The following is a 17,899-nucleotide window of genomic DNA, read 5'->3' on the forward strand; positions in this document are numbered from 1 at the left end:
AGCACAATGGGCGTCTGGTGCTGCAGAGTTGAGGCCTGCTAAGGGGCTGGTGGGAGCATGTGGCACATCTGGCCTGGGTCTGGGCACCTTCGGGTATCTGGCAGAGCCGTTGGTCGGGGGTGAGTAGATCTCCCTGAGGCGAGTGGTCCAGGGTCCTGCTGCCCGGATGTGCAGGCTGAGCGTGTCCTCATGGGGCGCAGAAGTCAGTGTGAAGGGGTGGTACTCGGTGGTCCCCAGAGCCAGGCAGGCGATCCGCACCCACTGTCCTGACTTGTACTCAAAGCCTTGGGGCCGCTGGAACTGCAGGTGGGTCACTCCTGAGGAGGGGAGGTGGGTAGGAGGCTGCTGTCCTGAACCCAGAAACAATGTGGTCTCCAGAGAGTTCCCCCACTGCAGCCTCAGCTCTGCTTCTGGAATATGCCAGGGGGACCTCCCCCCATTAGAAGTCATTACTCCCCTCAGGCCATGTCTGCCCTGAGGAGGGGCTGGTGGTCAGCAGGGCAAGGAACAGCCTGACCTGGGCTTCTCTCTGTTGTGAAAGAGGCTCAGGGCCCCTGGTAAAGAGCTTCTTTTAGCAGATCCCTCATCCCTTCCACCCAAGGCCCCTGCCAACTCCACTGGGCCAGGCTAGGAGACTGCAAGGTCCAGGCTCTGCTCTGCTTTCTCGGTACCACGAAGCTAGGCCCCTGACAGCCTCTCGGCTGGTACCTGAAGGCAGCAGCTCGGCCTTCACCACGCTGATCTCCACCTTCTTCCGGCTCAGGCTCACCAGCTTGTCCCCCCCATAGATTAGTGCCGGGACCAGGAAGAAGATGTGGAAACGGGGCAGCTGGATCAGAGCAAAGCTGCCGTGGATGACGAGCTGAATAGAGTGAAGAATACCACTCAGACCCAGCCACACCCACAACAGGATCTGAGGCTGGCCTGTGGCTTAGACCCCTGTATCATTCCTCACTGGCATGTCCACACCTCACTTCACCATGTGCTATGCTCCTTCCAGGTTCCAAAACCTAACCATTCCCAACCCCATCCTCCAAAGCATCCTTGATGAATAAGACTATTTGCATCTCTCCGGCACCATCCTAGACCAAGCCATGTCAGCTCTCCCCCGCACTCACGCAGTAGCCTCCTAACTGGTTTTCCACTGGGTTGCCCCATGTGATCGATTCTCTTCAAGGCAGCCCGTGTGGCTTTGTAAATTTCATTTTATCATGTCACCCCCAGCTTTAAAAGCTTTAGCGGCCTTCCCATTGCCTGGTGATACTCTGATCCCTGCCTGCCAAACATGGCAAGTCCTTTCTGCTCCAAGACCTTTGTACCTGCTGTTCCCTCTGCCAGGAATGCTCTTCCCCGGGCTCTTCCTAGATGATCTCCATCTCATGTTTCAGGTCTCAGCAGACACACCACCTCCTTGGGCTTTCCCCCCGTCCTCTCTATCACAGCTCCCTGCTAACTCCCTTCAAAGCATTTGTCATCCACAATAATTGTGTCTCTCCATTCATTGACCTATTCACTGTTGCTTTCCCCAGTGGACTGCTGGAGTAGGTACTGCATCCATTTTCTTTGCCACTATACTCTCAGCTCCTGGTGGTTTCTGCCTGGCACATGGTAGGCACTCAATAACTGTTGAATCAATGAAAGAAGTCCCCCCAATTTATCTTCTCCTTTTGGAGTCTAAGAACACATAACCAGTCTCCATTTTCCATGAAATAACTGACAGGCATTGTCCAGCTCTAGTCCTTTCCTCAATAAGCTGGTCAGCCACTTCTTGCCCTATTTCTCCCACTTGCTTGCTCCTAAGTCTGCTCAGTCTGGCTTCCCCATCAAGCTCTTCTCAGGATCTTCTCACTGAGGGCTCACGAATGGCCAAACCCCAAAGGTGTCCTTTCAGACCACTTTTGCTCCCTGCCTTGGCACCTGTGGCACCCCCTGCCACCTTGACACTCCTGCAACAATACAATGCTCTCCTGTGTCTCTCTCCTCTCAGGCCACTCACTTTCCACCTCCTGCACTGACTGTTCCTTCTCCACCCCAACCCTTGTGTTGCCCAAGCCTGATTTCCTCACCCTCTGCTTCTCTTTATGTTCTCCCACGTAGCATGGCTCTCAGCTGAACCACAGCCTCTCAGCTTCAGTGCAATTCACACAGGCCCACCATGTCCTGCCACCACCTAACGCCCTTGGCCAGGCAGCACTGTCTCCTCTGTGCCCTGAATATTCTGTCATCACTCACACCTCCACACCTGTGCTCATGCCCTCCCTTCTACCTGGAATGCTCTTCAACTTCCACTCTGCCCTGTCAAACCTTAGCTTATCTCTCTGTAAGGCTTGGCCCAAGTCCCATCTTCTCCCAAGTCTTCCCTAACCAGTTTGGCCCAAATGAAACTCCCTTCAATGAGCTCCTGTAACTTATTTTTCGGAACACTCAGCTCAGCAATTAATCCTGTATTGTCTGCTCATGTCCATCATTTCACATGCATGGCATTTACCTCTGCCGCAAATCCTAAATTCCTGAGGGCAGAGCATCTGCAGGACTTAGCACAGAGCTAGGATATAACAGACTCTCAGCACAACTGTTAAACTGAACTCTGGTTCCTCGTTCAGCTCTCCCTTCCCCCAGCTGAGGGTCCCTGAACTTGTGAGCCTTTCCCCACAGGATTTACTTGAGCCTCTCAGAGCTGTCCTCTGAACTGGCTCCAGTTCCCCCAGTTCCTCTTTCATTATGGAGCCCACGCCCACCCCCAAGGCTTTGTGAGCATCCAAGTCGGCTGAGAACAATGCCAGGGTGACCTCATGCTATACACCCTGTTTGGTGTTGGCTCTGCTTTTTAACCACAATCTGCTGTTTGGCTGAGGAGCTGGGGGAGCAGCCACCAGCTCAGCTTTGGCTGTGCTACTAGCCCTGCCTCTCCAGCCTACTCAGGGTCTACTCCACCTGGGTCCTTTACCTGTAACATCTCTTTCTGCCTGAGGTCAAGTGGCCACACCTGTGGTAAATGCGAAGGAAGAGGGTGTTTTGGCCCTGACCTACCCCCAGGGGAGATGCTCCCAAGCTGCCAGGGCTAGGACTGCCCAGCGGAGGGGCCTACACCTTTCTGAGCTGCTGACTTCCCTGCTGGCAGGAAGGGTGGTTCTGAACTCCAGTGATTCTCCCAAACCAGAGATTAATCAGAAAGGGGTCTTGGTCTCAGGGAGCCAGTCTCCCATTAGTTCAAAGAAGCTCCTCTTTCACCAGGAATAAGAACATCACCTCCACCCCTTCCAGAAACAGTAACTAGGGCTCCACCCATTACCGAGGAGGTGGTGAGGAATGGATAAATTAGCTTGAGAGAGATTTCTTTGGAAATAAACATCATCAATTCGAGGAAACAGCCTAAGCCGAGGCTGGGTAGTCATCTTCAGAACTGTGAAGTACCAAGCCTTGGGCAAGATAGAAATAGACCCTCCTACCTATCAGTGAGGACAGAACAGCACCTGGGAGGAGACCCCTGTGTGCAGTTCTGCCTGGAGCCAGTGACAGAGAAGGAAGCCATATGGACTATGCATTTCTTAAATGCTCCCAGCCAAGCTGTCATTAGTGGGGACACAGGAGCCTTGGGACTTGGTTTAGCTCCTCAACAAGCGGCCCTCATGGGTGTCCTTTTGGGAACTGCCTGTGTCCATGAGGAAGGCAGGCCAAACAGAACTATGACACAGGGCCACAGATCAAAGTCAGCTCTGAAGCAGCTGACAAATGCAGGGAAGGGGGAAGGGAGCAGGACAGGAGAAAGGAGGGAATGTGAAGGAAGGCAGGCAGGAGCCCCGATTAGGGAGAAGGAAAGGGGAAGGTGGCCTTATAAATCCAGTTTATCAACAGTCCAAGTGAAGACTTTTGGAGCAACGTCATTAACTTTATAGGTAGCACTTAGTTGGGTGGGGTGGCTAACATCTTAGAAAATGGGATCAGAACAAAAGTGGCAAAACCCAATTAAGGTAAGTTTCTCTAAAAAAGGGCGATACGCCCTTGAGTGTAGACAGCCCACCCTGGAGCCCTAACCGACCACTCAAAGTGGAGAAAGACTGGCTGGGCAAAATGATGTGGGGGTCTCTGCTGGGAATGCAGACCAGTCTGCTAGAGCTGCTACTGCAAAACCCAGGCCGGCAAGTCCATCTCCAAGTGCTGCATATCAGGGTCAGTCTACTCGAAAGTCCCCTACTGTCATCTCCATCTTTTAAGTGACAAATGAAGAGGATACTTGAAATAACTAAGGGGATGGAGAACCGATGTCTCAGCCCTCACTGCCTCCCTGGGAACATCTTGCCCAGGCCCCATTAGCCTGGCTCAGAGCCAAAAGCCCTCACCAGGATGTAGAGCAGGATGTAGAGGTGGTGGGTCAGCCAGAAGCCCCGGAAGCTGCAGCGCCGGAAGTGGCGGGAGGCGAAGACATACATGATGGCCAGGACCAGGAGCATTATAACCCCCGTGAGGCCTGCAAAATGAACAAGGGTTCTGAAGGGCAAAGGAGCGAGGCTGTTCTGGGCCTGCCAAGGGCCTGGATCCCTTTTCCACCCCACTGTCCTAGGAGGGGGTGGGGAAAGCCCAGCATCTTCTTCTGTTCCTCTCCCTTCACACCACTGGCCACAGGTACTTCTCGCTTCTACAGACCCTACTCATCCTTCATAGATTTTGTCATGATATTTTTCAAGTACCTGTGTTTTATATCCATCACTTTCCTGACTCTCAGGTTCACAAGAACAGGATCAGGCTAGGCTAGTTCACACTGAACCTAGTATAGGGCCTAGTGTAGGCCTTACACTGTGGGCCTTATACAAATGTATGTTGAATACATGAATGCATGGGGCTAGGACTCTGGACATTGCAGGCCCTGCCTTATGTAGTCAAGGCTTGTTCCCCACCCCTGCAGCACTCCACCTAGCTGCTACAGCACACAGCGTGAGCTCTGGTGAATAAGTGCTACCCCAGAGACCCCCCTGGGTTCACCCCTGAGTTAGTGGGAGGCACCTCTTCACAGAGAATCCCAGGCCTGGGCTACCCAGGAGGGCAATACTGGAGCCAGAATGGGAATGCAGGGGTCAGAGAATGGCCCCTCAAGTGATCAAGGAGGAGAGAGGCAGAAATTAGGAAGATTAGAGCCCTGAAGAATGGCAAAGCAGAGGTTAAGAAGGGATCTAACCAAAGCCTGTCAAGTACAGAATGGAGAGGAGAGCATAAATACAGCCTTATCTTGGAAACCCCAGTGTGCAGGAATTAGCAGGCACTCTCTGAAGTTTAGAGCAGATCGTTTTAGGATAAAAAAAAATAAAAAAGTAAAAAACTGTGCTTTGTTTCATAGAGGAGTGAGTGTAGAAAATGTGTTACCCCAAGGAGGGAACAGATTAAAAATATAAATAGGTTCAAGAAGTGTTTGAATAGATTCACAGCTAATAGCCCTAAAATGGGTGATTATGGGGAGTTAGGAATATGCCTCTAAACAGCCCTTGTCAAGACAGACTAAATCGGGTGGTGGGGGGTCTGCCTGACTTGACAAAGAGCCTGGTCCCTCCCCCATGCAACTGGGGCACTGTATTTCTCAGAACCACTGTCATGGCAGGTGTGTGCATTAGGGGAGAGGCGGGGCACCACTCCCATCACACAGAGGGAGGAACTAGTTCAGAGTTGGGATGGGAGCCCAGTCAAGCTACTGCCCAGGAGCGTCCTGGGGACCAGAGGGCAGAGCATGACTGACCATGAGAGCCAGTGAGTGCAACTGGGCTGCTCTGTGGGTAGGGAGAACCTGGAAGTAGGGGCCAGGCCCAGAAAGTCCACGGAAGAGGAAGGGCTCTCACCTGGCACCGTCTGGAAGAACCACCAGTAATACTTCTGGGGGAACTCGGACCTGTGGGAAGAGAACGCAAGGGAGGATCCTGAGAGGAGATGTGTGGGACTTCCAGAAAGGACCCTCCAGATGAGGCACCCCATCCCAGCCACAGTCCCTCTTTCTGCTGACTCGGGGCGGGGGGCTCAGGCTGGTCATTGTCTGTTCTATAATCTGGAAGGTGACACTCTCCTCTGAGCAGAGATCATTTGGTTCTTTCCACTCACAAAGAATACACCCTCTCCCCTCACTTACTACTCACCCATCATCATGGAAGAGGCCAGGGAAGAGGCAGGAGAGGATGCTGAGTGGGCTGATGGAGAACAGGTACACGTTCACCACGTGGCCTGCACTGTGTAAAACTAAGGAAGACCAGGCGGATGGGGTGAGCCCGGGGGCAGCCGGGTGGGGTGCTCAACCCATTCAGCCCAAGGCGAACTCCCGCCAGCCAGCGGTGGAGGCCTGAAGAAGGACCCTAGGGGGTTGGATTTCTGACCTCTGAGAAACTTCCTGTTCCTCCCCATGTCCCATATACACCCCACCCATGAAGACAACCATGAGTCTAAATTATATATTAGAAATCCACTCCTTTGGTTCCTCTCACAGAACTATCTTTTAAAACATAAACATTGCAAGACGGCACATTTTGTACACTCATTCTGGGGTGTTAGTAACTTGTCAGGTGGAGGCTGGTGAGGTGGCCCTGAAAGTGTGAAGAGGCACTGGGTGTGTGTGTCGGGGAAGGGGGGGGGGCGGTGCAGTGAGGGGCCCATGGGCTTACTGCAACCACTGCTGGGCCGCTGCCATCCTTATGAGAAGGACATCCAAGACTCTCAATCCAGTTAAGCGCAGTGAGCACTCACTCTGGGAGACGGACTAGGGGCCTCTCAGAGGAGGGGAAGCCAGTGGGGGGCGGAAGGACAAGGAGAGGATGCCCGGGACCCCAGGCCCTGCCTGTGAGGACGATGGCAGTGGAGGCGATGAGGCGATGGAAGTCCACGGCGGCGTCGAAGGGCACGTAGCGGTTGAGGAAGGTCTCCCGCAGGAAGGTGATGAGGTTGCGGCACATGGTGAGCAGGATGTAGGAGAACATGAAGGAGATGCTGGCGGCCGTGCCCCGCGACAGGATGATGCCCACAAAGGTGGTCTGTGCAATGCCCGAGGGTGGCGAGGCAAAGGCGTAGTCTGCGGAGGGGCCCAGGCGGGTGAGGGGGGGCAGTGCAGCAGAGAGAGCGCTACTGAGGGAGGTCACCCGCAGGTCCTGGCCAGCCGCCGCCCACAATCGCCTCCCCAAGGCCCCATTCAAACTGCCCAAACACCCACCGGAGGCCTGCCCCCAGGGCTGGTGCTTGCTGTAGGCCTCGCCCCAGGGTCTGTCATTCACACAGTAGGCCCGCTCTGTCCTCCCCGCAGCCGTCCATCAAGCAGGCCCCGCCCCCAGGGCTCTCGGTTTTTCCGAGTCCTGTCCCCACCCCCGCGGCCAGCACGCACAGTAGGCCCGCTCCAGGAAGAGGCCCGCGGCGATGGTGTAGAACACAGCCACACAGCCGATGTGGCGCCGGTAGTTCTCGATGAAGCGCTTGAACTGCTGCACGGTCTGGTGGCGACGGCTTCGCTGAAACTTCTGTCGGTGAGCCTCGGTGAACAGCAGGGGCTGAAACAATGTCACCCTGGGAGACAGCAAGTCTTGGCTCTCAGGTAGGGACCCAGCGCTAGTGCAGCCCCGCTCCCCTCCCAGTCTGAGCTCCGGAGAAAAGGGCCCCGGGTTACTCAAGCCAAGCATGGTTCAGAGTCCCAAGGCTATTATCACACCCTTCAAGCGAGCTGTCCATGTAGGGACCCCTGGTAAGTAGTCACTGGGTCAGTACATCCCAGGGGACGCACTTCATCTACCCCAGTTCTCACTCACAGACGGCCCTCTCCCCTTCCAATCTGAGCTCCCAACTCCCACATCTCTATTCTCACTCTACACAGGAGCTCAAAGGGCACCTCCTCCAGGAAGCCTGCCCTGACCTTCCAGACAGAGATGAGCATTTCCTTGAGCTCTGAAGCCCCTTGCTCTTACCACCGTTATCCCATTCATCAGTGGGACATTGCAATGCTCAGTGTACCAGGCTATCTCATATGAGGCTGTGCTTAAGAGAGTGCCTGGCACCAAGTAATCAATGTATGCATGCTGAAAGGATGGATGAACTGCCTGGGCTTAGGGGAAGAAGCAGGCGTACTTCTTGCCAAACCTCCGTCGAATCTCCCGGGGAGGATCGGTGTCCATGGGGCACCGCAGTCTCTGTGGTGTCTGCTCCACCTCAACATCACTGCGGGAACTGCGAGCACTCACTCTGGGAGAGGGACTAGGACAGGAATGCAGGAGACAGGATCTTGGTTACCTAAGCCACTTGGTGCTCCGTTGCCCCTGGTCTGCCTCCATACCCACTCTGTTGAGGAAGGGTCAGAGCTCTCAGCCAGAGGACAGCAGGATTCCCAGAGACCTAGATAGAGAATGAGTCGCATCCTGGGGGTTCTAGACAAGGCTGTCACATAAATCTGTGCCCTTTACAAGGGCTTCTGACCCAGGCCAAAGGTGAATGCAGGGCTGTGTCTTCAGAGTAAGAAGTGTCTTTTTCTGATTTGCATGAAGGCTTGATGTAGGCTAGGGGGGGGGGCTGTGATCCCAGTCATTTTGGGGGAGAAAAAAGGCAACTCCCTGTCCCCAGCCCTCCTTCCAACATTCCCAGATGAGGGCTCACCAGAGCTTATCCTGGCTGATGTAGGAGGCTCTCCGACAGAGATCCTTGATGACTTCAGGCACCTCCACTCCTGCAAAATGTAGAGCTGGGCTAGGGAGCAGCTCAGGGCCCAGAGCCTCAGGAGGACCTGGCTCAAATGTCCAGACACTATAGAGGGTCCCTAGCCAATACCCTGCCTCTGGGTGCCCCAGCCTCAGCCTGTGTCCCCAGTGGGAGCTAGCCCTAGCCACCATTGGTCAGGGAGAAGGCCTAAAACAAAGTTGGCCAGGCAGGCTCCTCTGAGTGTGTGCTCACCTTCAGTCTCACTGCTGGGACTGGAATCAGGCTTATGGGGTGGAGTTCAGGAACTGTATGCAACCCGTCTGCTAAAAACTTTCTGCTACTTACCCCCGCTAATGACCTTGCAGCTTAAAATCTCATTGGAGTTAAGTATAGAATCTAGGTGGTACATATATGGCAGATTCCACTTTTCTGTGTTGGAAAATGTTCATAAGAAAATGTTGGGCGAGGGGGGAGGGAGGACCCTTCCAGGAGCAGCCCCTTGTTTCCTGTCTGGGCTCAGCACTTAGGGACAGTCAATCCAGGTTCTCACAAGAGACCTGGGAATCTGCAGGTCACTTCCAAGTGCTAAACCAATCCTGAAGATTACCCTGGTCTACAGCAGGCCAGAGGCCAAACGTGATTAAGCTGAATTTAATGAAATCAGAGTGTTGAAAACAAAGTAATCTATGCCCTCTCAAATGCTTTAGCAAACAGCAGATGTGGCAAAAACGGTAACAAATGACAAATCTAGGTGAGGGAGAAAGAAATGCTCCTTTAAACTCTAGGTTTAAAATGTTTCAAAGTAAAATTTGGAGGAAACAAGTACAACAATTAAAAGTACAACAATTAAAAGTCAAAGGGGCCCTGGGCTGGATAGCTCAGTTGGTTAGAGTGTCGTCCCAATACACCAAGATTGCGGTTTTGATCCCAGGGCACGTGCAAGAAGCAACCAATGAATGTAGAAATAAGTTGAACAACAAATATCTCTCTCTCTCTCTCTCTCTCCAATAAAAAAAAAAAAATTAATTAAAATGCCAAATAAAATAATACTCATTGCTAACCTTCTACTTAATCCTCCTTTCCCAAGCCTGGTTCTTCCTCCACCCCAAGGGCTGTCTATCCAGGACTCTGGCCTGGGTTCACTTCAGGCACCCACCCCTGCTGTGCCCTCAGGCCTGGGTGCCTCCGTCTCTGGCTGCCTGGGAAAGGTGAAAAGCTGCAGAATTGGCCTTGCTGGGTCTGCACTCTACCCACTGTCCTTCCACCATGGGCAGGGGAAGCCCTGACCAGAAGCCCAAATGTGCCTTGTCTAACGCGCCCCTCTCACCTGGACTGCTCAGCTCCCCCAGGCTCTCATAATCCTGGGAGGGGCTGGGTTTGGTTTCAACATGCCCCAGTGAGAATCCCAGGCTGTGAAGACACAGTAACAGCTCAGAGCAGGCCACAGGCAGTCCCTCTGCCTGCTCTCTACCCACTCCTCACCCTGATTCTAGCCCCACCCACTGAGTCAGACACAGGAAGGGCAGGAAGTAGGGGGGCAGACAACAGAAGTGGGTGTCCATGCACTTAGCAAACATTTACTGACCACTCCTCCAGGGAATAAAGTGGCAAACAAAACTAGAACACCCACCACTACTAGACACCCCAGCTGAGGTGGGTATGGCCAGGGTAGGGCTGTAATGAGAGGACACTATTTCCCCTCTGCACTGGGCTCCAGGCGTAGGGTCCTTTGACAAGAAAGAGGAATTCCAGCTGCCATTTCCCATGCCATCCTGACCCTGCACACCCCACCAGCAGGGCTGCATTGTGACTTTTGTGGGTCCTAGGAACCGTTGTCTTCCTGGGCCTCTTCCTCCATTAAAAAATAAATTTAAAATAATTATATTGGTGTAAAGCAGGGGTGAGGAACCTTTTTTTTTCTGCCAAGGGCCATTTGGATATTTATAACATCATTTGAGGGCCATACAAAATTATCAACTTAAAAATTAGCCTGCTATATTTGGTCAAACATTTAATTAACTCATCCCTAATGCCTTGGCAGGGCCGGACCAAATGATTCTGCGGGCCTTATACAGCCCACAGGCCGGACATTCCCTACCCCTGGTGTAAAGAATATAATCCAGGCTGGATACGTCATTACATATTTATTATTATTATTATACTCATTCTCTTTTCTGATATTATTTTATGATGTTTTTTCTTGTCTTCTGATTTTAAAAGAAATGAAAACATTTCCATGGATTCCCAAAATATATGGGCCTTGTGTACCATGCCTGCTGTGCCTAATGGATAAGTCAGCCCTACCTCCAGGCTCCCTCACCTTTGACACAGAGCTGTGTGAAGCGGAGCTCGCTGTCATGGTCCCGCAGCATGAAGTGGAAGTCCTCCCATGTCAGCTCCTCTTTGTCCTGGAAGCCCGACTCCCGGAACATGGACTCCACCACCTCCGCCAGCTGGGCCTTGGACAGGCAGTTGTTGGAGATCTCAATGAAGGACCTGGGGTTTGGGAGACGGGAGCTATCAGGCCCTGACAAGGGGCCTGGGGCCTAGACACAAGGGCCCACTGGCCATCCTACCAGGCAGGCCTTCAGAGCCCACATGGAAAGACCCCAATGGGCTAAATCCCAAGCCCCCTCTTAGTTCTAACAGTCTCTGGCTCTGTGGGTGAGAAGGTGGGGGCCCCTGCTCTTTACCCTCCTGCTCCTTCCTTCATGTCCCACCCTTTCCCCTGCATTCCCTGCTCTGGCCCACTCTCCTAGCTGTCCCATTGGACCAACCTCAGCATCCTGATGAACTCATCCTTGGAAATGAGACCATTCTCATCAAAGTCGTACATGCGGAACATAAGGCGAGACTTCTCCTCAGGGGATCCTGGGAGAAGGAGGAACCTATGAGAGGCCCGGACCTCCTGCCTAAACCCAGGCTGGCCAGGAAGGGCCTTACACTACTGTGACCCACTGCTGGACACAGCGAGGGGTTGCTCTGCTTCCTGACTCTATCAGGGCGCTCCCAGATGTCTGCCATGGCTAGAGACCTGGCTCCAGTGCTTCCCCATCTCCAGCAGGTCAGCTACACCTCAGCCTCAGTCTCCAGCCCCTTCCATCTTCTCCTATCAGGACAATCACTCCCTCTTCCACTACCTTTCATGAAGACCACCAGGATGTCCAGGAACTCCCGGAAGGACAGGTAGCCATTGCCATCTTTGTCGGCCAAAGAGAACATGGACTCCACAAACATGTCCTGGGGCTTGAGGCCCAGGGACTCGGCAAACTCGACCCTGCTGAGCTCACATGTCAGGGCCTCCTGCACCTTCTGAGATGAGTCCAGGGGCAGGGTCCCCGCGTCTGCCTGGTCGATGTCCAGCACCTGCACTTGGGCAGCAGCAGAGGGAGGGAGAGAAGGAGATGGGGATCCCTTGACTTGAAGGCCAGTTGAGCCACCTTTTAAGGTATCTGCCCAGCACCCCCTCCCCTAAGCACTACCCCCTAAGCCCTGTGGGTGGTCCCTGTGGCCATTTAGTCTACAGAACCTTGGCCCTGTGCATTAGCTGATTGGGCCAGGGATGCCCACTTGAGCCACGCAGGGGACCTGGAATTGGGACTGAGAAGTCCTAGGTCTGTCTTGCCTGAGCACAAGAAAACTCAGAAGTTGTGGACCACCCTGTTCCTCCAAGTGCTCAGAGACACAGAGACAGAGCGAAGCAGCAGCACCGAGGAGAAGGTGGCAGCCTCCGAGAGGAGTGGCCTTGTTTGCTGACAGCTTTCCCTTCCCTGGTCCTTTCCAGGCCAGGCCACAGTCCTCCCTTTGGAATTCCTGAGACACTGTTATATCCTGAGTCATCTGATCCTTCATCAATGCTGGCTTGAGCAGGTTGCTCTTATATCCAGAGTTTTGACTGAGAGAAAAGCTCAGCTGGGTTGAGAAAAAAGCTGGGCTTGGGAAGGGGAAATTCTCATCATGAGCCATCTTTATCCCACCCAAGGGGCTGCCCCAGCATAAGGAGAACAGACGGTTAAGGAAGCAAGCAGGCTGCAAACCACAACACCTGTTGTTCCTGCCTGTCAACTAGAAGCCCCTACTTCAAGCCTGGCTATGATTTCATGAGGTAAACCTTGTTGCTTGAAATAAGGTGCTTTAGCGAAAAGAGCCTGGGGCTAGAGGCAAGAGACCCAGGTTCATGTCCCAGCTGTGCCACTGTCTCACTGTATGGCCTCAGGCAAGTCTGTTCAGTTGTCTGGCATTCATTTCCTCACCTGCCCTACCGATCTCACAGGGTTATTGTGAGAATCAACAAGAGAGGCTGTATGAAAAATATCTCATTTCAAAGCTGAGCCCTGACCGGTTTGGCTTAGTGGATAGAGTGTCGGCCTGCGGACTGAAAGGTCCCAGGTTCGATTCCGGTCAAGGGCATGTACCTTGGTTGCGGGCACATCCCCAGTAGGGGGTGTGCAGGAGGCAGCTGATCGATGTTTCTCTCTCATCGATGTTTCTAACTCTCTATCCCTCTCCCTTCCTCTCTGTAAAAAATCAATAAAATATATTTAAAAAAAAAAAAAAAAAAAAAAAAAAGCTGAAAGCACTGAAAGGGTTGGCAGCTTCCCCAGGAAACAGTAGCACACCCTCACCTCCCAACACAGGGAGTTCTCTTTCATAGCCCTGGCAGGTCCTGAATTGAGTAGAGATGCCTGCCTGGGCCCTGGCAATGAGTCAGCCCAGCAGGGGGACCCTCCATTCTAGTACATACTCAAGTTCAACTTGTTTGAAGAGTAAGTGGTGTAGTCAGGTGCACACTGCAAATGACCATTAAATGGTAGATTCCCTTATGGATCCTTTCTGCAGCTACCCAACCCTGCTTCTTCTCCTCAAACACTGTGTTTTTTTTTTTGCCCTTGTACTGGGTACCTCCTTTCTTCTTCTTCTTTTTTTTTTTTTTTTTTTTTTTTTTTGGTTAATCCTCACCTGAGGATATTTTTCCATTGATTTTTAGAGAGAATGGAAGGGAGAGGGTGAAACATTGATGTGAGTCCCTTTCTTCTGAGCCAAAACTTTTCCAACATTGAGTCCTTGCCAAATCGCTCCTCCACCATGACTTTACACCTGCCTGAAGCTTCACCTACCATTTCTGAACTCCTAGACCACTTTTTTCCTGGGTCACTTTTATAGCTGTCATTCTTTGCCAATTGTCTTCCTTTCTGTTCTCATCCCATCTTCCCAGTGGGATGATAAACTCCTTCAGTGGGCGCCCATGCTGTATTATATCTCCCAAGCTTCTCCTCTCCACTGTTCTGCTCAGGCTGCCTTTATTTTCATGCCAGACAGGGGTTCAAGTCCTTGCTTTTCTCTTCCTATCTTATTTCCCCACAACCTCTCAGTGGCTCTCAGGAGGCTACAAGGTAGGCACTAATACCCTCTGGAGGCCTCTGGCAGCTACACACCTCCAAGGAGGAGTGGCTAAGGGCTCTCACTGCCCACAAAGCTTGTCTTGCCCTAGATTTCCGCAGCCTTTAGGTGAGGGCAGAGAACCTGGGCAGCCCTGAGGAGAGATATTGACACATGCAGATTAAGCCCCTTCCTAGGAAATGCCTCTATGAAGTCTCACAGGTGGGTGGGATTGGAATGGGGGCTGGAGCATCTCGTTACAATAAGGTCAGGTGACCTGGCCAAAATCACAGTAGAGTTGATTCTTGGCGGTGATCTCAGGGTTTCTGACTTGCCCTGGAGTCACCCCATGGCCTTACACAGGTAAGGGCACCACCATAGACAGACGTGTAAGAACAGATCTGATCCCACATACAGACCTGGGAGAAAAGGTGCCTGAAAAAGGTCTCCAGGAGGTGGCTCCGCTGCTCCCGTGTCACGGCTGCCCTCATCAGCTCCTGCTCCCGCATCTCCCACTCCTGGAAGCTCAGCCCACTTTCCTTCAGAGCCACCTGAAGGTTTTCCACTAGTGCCTGCCGCTCTTCCTCCAGGTTAAACAGCAGCACCTATGGAGGCAGCAGGAGGGAGAGCAACCATTTGTCAAGGCCTCTTGGGTCTAGGAGCTTTATGTGAATTTTGTAGGGGCCACTGGAAAGAGAGCCCTTGCAAAAGATATACTGTTATTTCCTGGGCTCATAGGTTAAGTGGTTTTCTTATATGTGCAGAGGTAGCATTCAAAGTCACATACATGTATAAAGCATTCTTCCCTTCCTGTTCCATACTGGAGAAAAGGAAGGCAGGGAGGCCAGAGGATTGAGGGGACCATGAGCCAGACACCCAGAGCTGAAGATCAGCCTCTGATTGATTTCCCTCCAAAATCTTTAACAAATCATTCCAGCCTGAAATCAGGGGACAGGGAAGAGCACCCAGCTTCTTCCAAGGAATCCCAGCTAGGACCTGCCACAGTGTCCTTAGAAAGGGAGGGGCAGACTGTATCTGCAAGAGGAATAGGGGACTGTGGAGATCATATTCAGCAGGTCCAGACAGGACAGATGTGCTCAAGTTTATCTCTCTATCAGGTACTACAGCCAGTAACCAGAAGCCAGAAACCCTGTCTGGCCAGTGCTCTTTTCCCTCCACCTGGCTGGCGTGTCTGTGGACAAGGAGCCAGGGGCCAGCTGGGCCATACCAGGTCATACTCCTTGGGGATCTTGAGCAGCAGGGTACGGCGTCCACGGTTGTTGGAAAGGATGAGGTTGACCTGCTGCAGGGGCCGCAACTGGATGATGCGGAGCACAGAGAGCCTGCCGTCCAGGACACGGACCTGCCCGGGTTGCAGGTGCACAAGCACAGGCCGGCAGGGCTCCTTGCGGCCCTGCCATTCCAACGCTGGGGAGAGACGGGGCTGGGTCAGCTGGGGCCTCCGGGCCCGCCCTGCGAGAGGCAAACCCAAAGGAAGAAGGCCAGCTCAGAGCTGGAGTTAGATCAAGGCCTCCATAGCTCCTTGCCTCTTCTTGGCTACTGAGGGACACTTCATCCCCAATAGTCCTGCTGTGCCTCTAGCTCATGAGCAGAATAACTACCATTTCCTGAGTGTTTACCACGTGCCCAACACGGTATCAAGTACTTTGCATGAACGAATTCATTTAGTCTTCATAAATTGATAAGGTAAGTGCTATTATTATTCCTATTTTACAGATAATGAAAAGTAAGTTTAGAAAACTTAAAGATCTGCCTAAGGCCCAACCATTGGGATCAAGATTCCAATCCGCAGTCAGTCTGACTATAGACCTTCATTAATTACTTCTCTGTTGCCTGAAATTCCAGTGTAAGATGCACAAAGCAGCAGTTCTTGGGAATTTGTGAGTCACAGAAACCCTGTGAAATGTAGTCCCGGTTCTGTGACTCCTCTCCATGGTTCTATCTCATTCCTTATGGGATCTTTAGGAGGAGCTCCAGGGGCGGGAGGACTCCAGGACCAACTTCCACCCAATGCCCCTGTGGCCCTTCCCCCCTGCCCAGCTGCCAGGAGGCCTAGGAAAAGGAGGCCTTTCCTTAGGCTGCTGAGGTGGAGGTAGGGGCTGTCACCCTGAGTCATGTCCTCCTCCTCACCACCATGGCCAGCCCCAGGCTTACCTCCCACGCCCTCCACGAACTTCTCAGACTTGATGCTTTGGCAGTCCTGGCCCTGGAGCTTCTTGAAATTTCTCCTCCGGAGCCGGGCAACAATCCAGGCAACAAGCAGGCTTACTGGCAGGGCAGAGGCAGTAGTATGCTCAGAGGAAGGTCTTGGGAGATCAGTGGCTCCTTTGCCAGACTCCTTTCCTTGCCAAGACCCCTGCTTTCCCCAAGTCCTAGATCTGTCCATTCTCAAACTGTAAAGCTGCCTTCAGAGAGGCGGGGAGCTGCTTTGCATCCTATGGGGAGTTTGGGTAGCATCTAAGATGCCTGTGCAGGCTCCTCCCCTGTTTTCAGCACCAGGTCCTAGCTAGAGCTGCACCCACTCTGCCAGGCTACTGGTCCACCCTCACAGAAGTCCAAAGCCTCTGCCCCAGCAACTACATCCCAGCTCTGGTTCTCCAGCAGTGCTTTGCCTCTGACAGGCCCAGGTTCCTGCAAATAGCTGTGGATTGTGGATTCCTGGGATGCCTGACCAATCTGGGCCCTGAGAACAGGGGGGCAATTCTCCCTGGTGCCAACTTATCTGCAGGTCAGACACTTCTTGTGTCTCCTCTTGCTCTGATGTTTTTGTCATCTGCCCAGAAGAACATGGCTTGATGCCACAGATGGAACCAATCCTACTCCCAGCTTGCATCTCTTACCCAACCCCACCCTGCCCATCACTTTTACCCAGGGGGAAGCAGCAGAGGGTCCCAATGGTGATCCCAAAGCCAAATCCACTGCCCTTGAAGTAGTCCCGCATGACAGGGGGAACACAGGCTGGCAGGCCCTCCGTGCTGAGTTGTCCTGGCTGTGGGCAGGGGTCTCCTGGGGAAGCAGAGAAAGCTAGAGTCCTGGGGGGCTGTTGGACCACAGGCTCAGGCACAGCATCACTAAGGAGATTAGGGTGGCAGAAAGGGGGAATGGTGGTGGCTCTGGGTACCAGAGGGAAGGAGGCTGCTTACCCCTGCCATTGTAGCAAGAGTGTTTTCCTACTTGGGTAACAAGCGGGGTCCAAAATGAACCTCAACCTCTATCTTTCCCTCCTATGCACGTGTACACACACACACACACACACACACACACACCCATTCTGTTGTCACTGCTGTGGGGTTGGGATATCCTCACTACACTTAGCCCTCCTAGTATTCCACCCACCCCCAACCCCATCCCAGCTGAATGCGTCTCCTTACCAGGACTCTCTGAGTCTCAGCCCTGCCCTCACTCGGGCACCTGGAGTTGTGCAGAGGGGAACCTACGTAGCTGTAAGTGGCAACCTTGGTGCCCAGATCCAAAGTTCCCAAGGGCACAACCATAGTTCACTTCCCCCTTGGAGTCTACTGTCCAGCCGCACTGACCCAAACCCATGGCTGAGGAGGAAAGAAACTCCAGACCCCAAACCCTTGCAAGTACCCCTTGGCCACTCACCCACATGCCAGAAAAAGACATTGGGCTGCAGGGCACTGGGGTCCACGTTGGTGACAGCCACTAGAACATCCCAGAGGGATGTGTTTCTGATCTCTGCGATCTCTTCCTCAGAGAAGAGTCTGGGGGTGAGAGAGGCGGGGTGTTCTCAGAGTGGGAGAGAGATGCAGGCCCCAGGCCCAGGGATCCAGATGAGGAAAGAGCCCCAGAGGGACTGGGGATGGGCAATGCCAGCTGCGAATCAAGGGCCCAT

At 53.0% G+C, this 17,899-nt stretch overlaps 1 protein-coding gene across 1 annotated transcript in view; it reads right to left on the reverse strand.

The window, feature by feature from the left end:
* Window positions 1-17,899, reverse strand: part of DUOX1 (dual oxidase 1) — a gene marked incomplete at both ends in the record, with an annotated part of 30,963 nt that overhangs the window by 3,234 nt on the left and 9,830 nt on the right. The window contains 17 exons of the mRNA XM_080659134.1: window positions 88-317; window positions 709-862; window positions 4,341-4,468; window positions 5,826-5,875; window positions 6,117-6,216; window positions 6,809-7,039; window positions 7,346-7,524; window positions 8,080-8,205; window positions 8,602-8,671; window positions 10,964-11,139; window positions 11,421-11,514; window positions 11,784-12,009; window positions 14,442-14,627; window positions 15,251-15,450; window positions 16,198-16,311; window positions 16,912-17,049; window positions 17,650-17,768. Coding sequence (XP_080515260.1) covers window positions 88-317; window positions 709-862; window positions 4,341-4,468; window positions 5,826-5,875; window positions 6,117-6,216; window positions 6,809-7,039; window positions 7,346-7,524; window positions 8,080-8,205; window positions 8,602-8,671; window positions 10,964-11,139; window positions 11,421-11,514; window positions 11,784-12,009; window positions 14,442-14,627; window positions 15,251-15,450; window positions 16,198-16,311; window positions 16,912-17,049; window positions 17,650-17,768 — 2,521 coding nt within the window. The remainder of the gene's footprint in view (window positions 1-87; window positions 318-708; window positions 863-4,340; window positions 4,469-5,825; window positions 5,876-6,116; window positions 6,217-6,808; window positions 7,040-7,345; window positions 7,525-8,079; window positions 8,206-8,601; window positions 8,672-10,963; window positions 11,140-11,420; window positions 11,515-11,783; window positions 12,010-14,441; window positions 14,628-15,250; window positions 15,451-16,197; window positions 16,312-16,911; window positions 17,050-17,649; window positions 17,769-17,899) is intronic.

The sequence above is a fragment of the Plecotus auritus genome (genome assembly GCF_963455305.1).
Source record: "Plecotus auritus genome assembly, chromosome: 1".
Lineage (NCBI taxonomy): Eukaryota > Metazoa > Chordata > Mammalia > Chiroptera > Vespertilionidae > Plecotus > Plecotus auritus.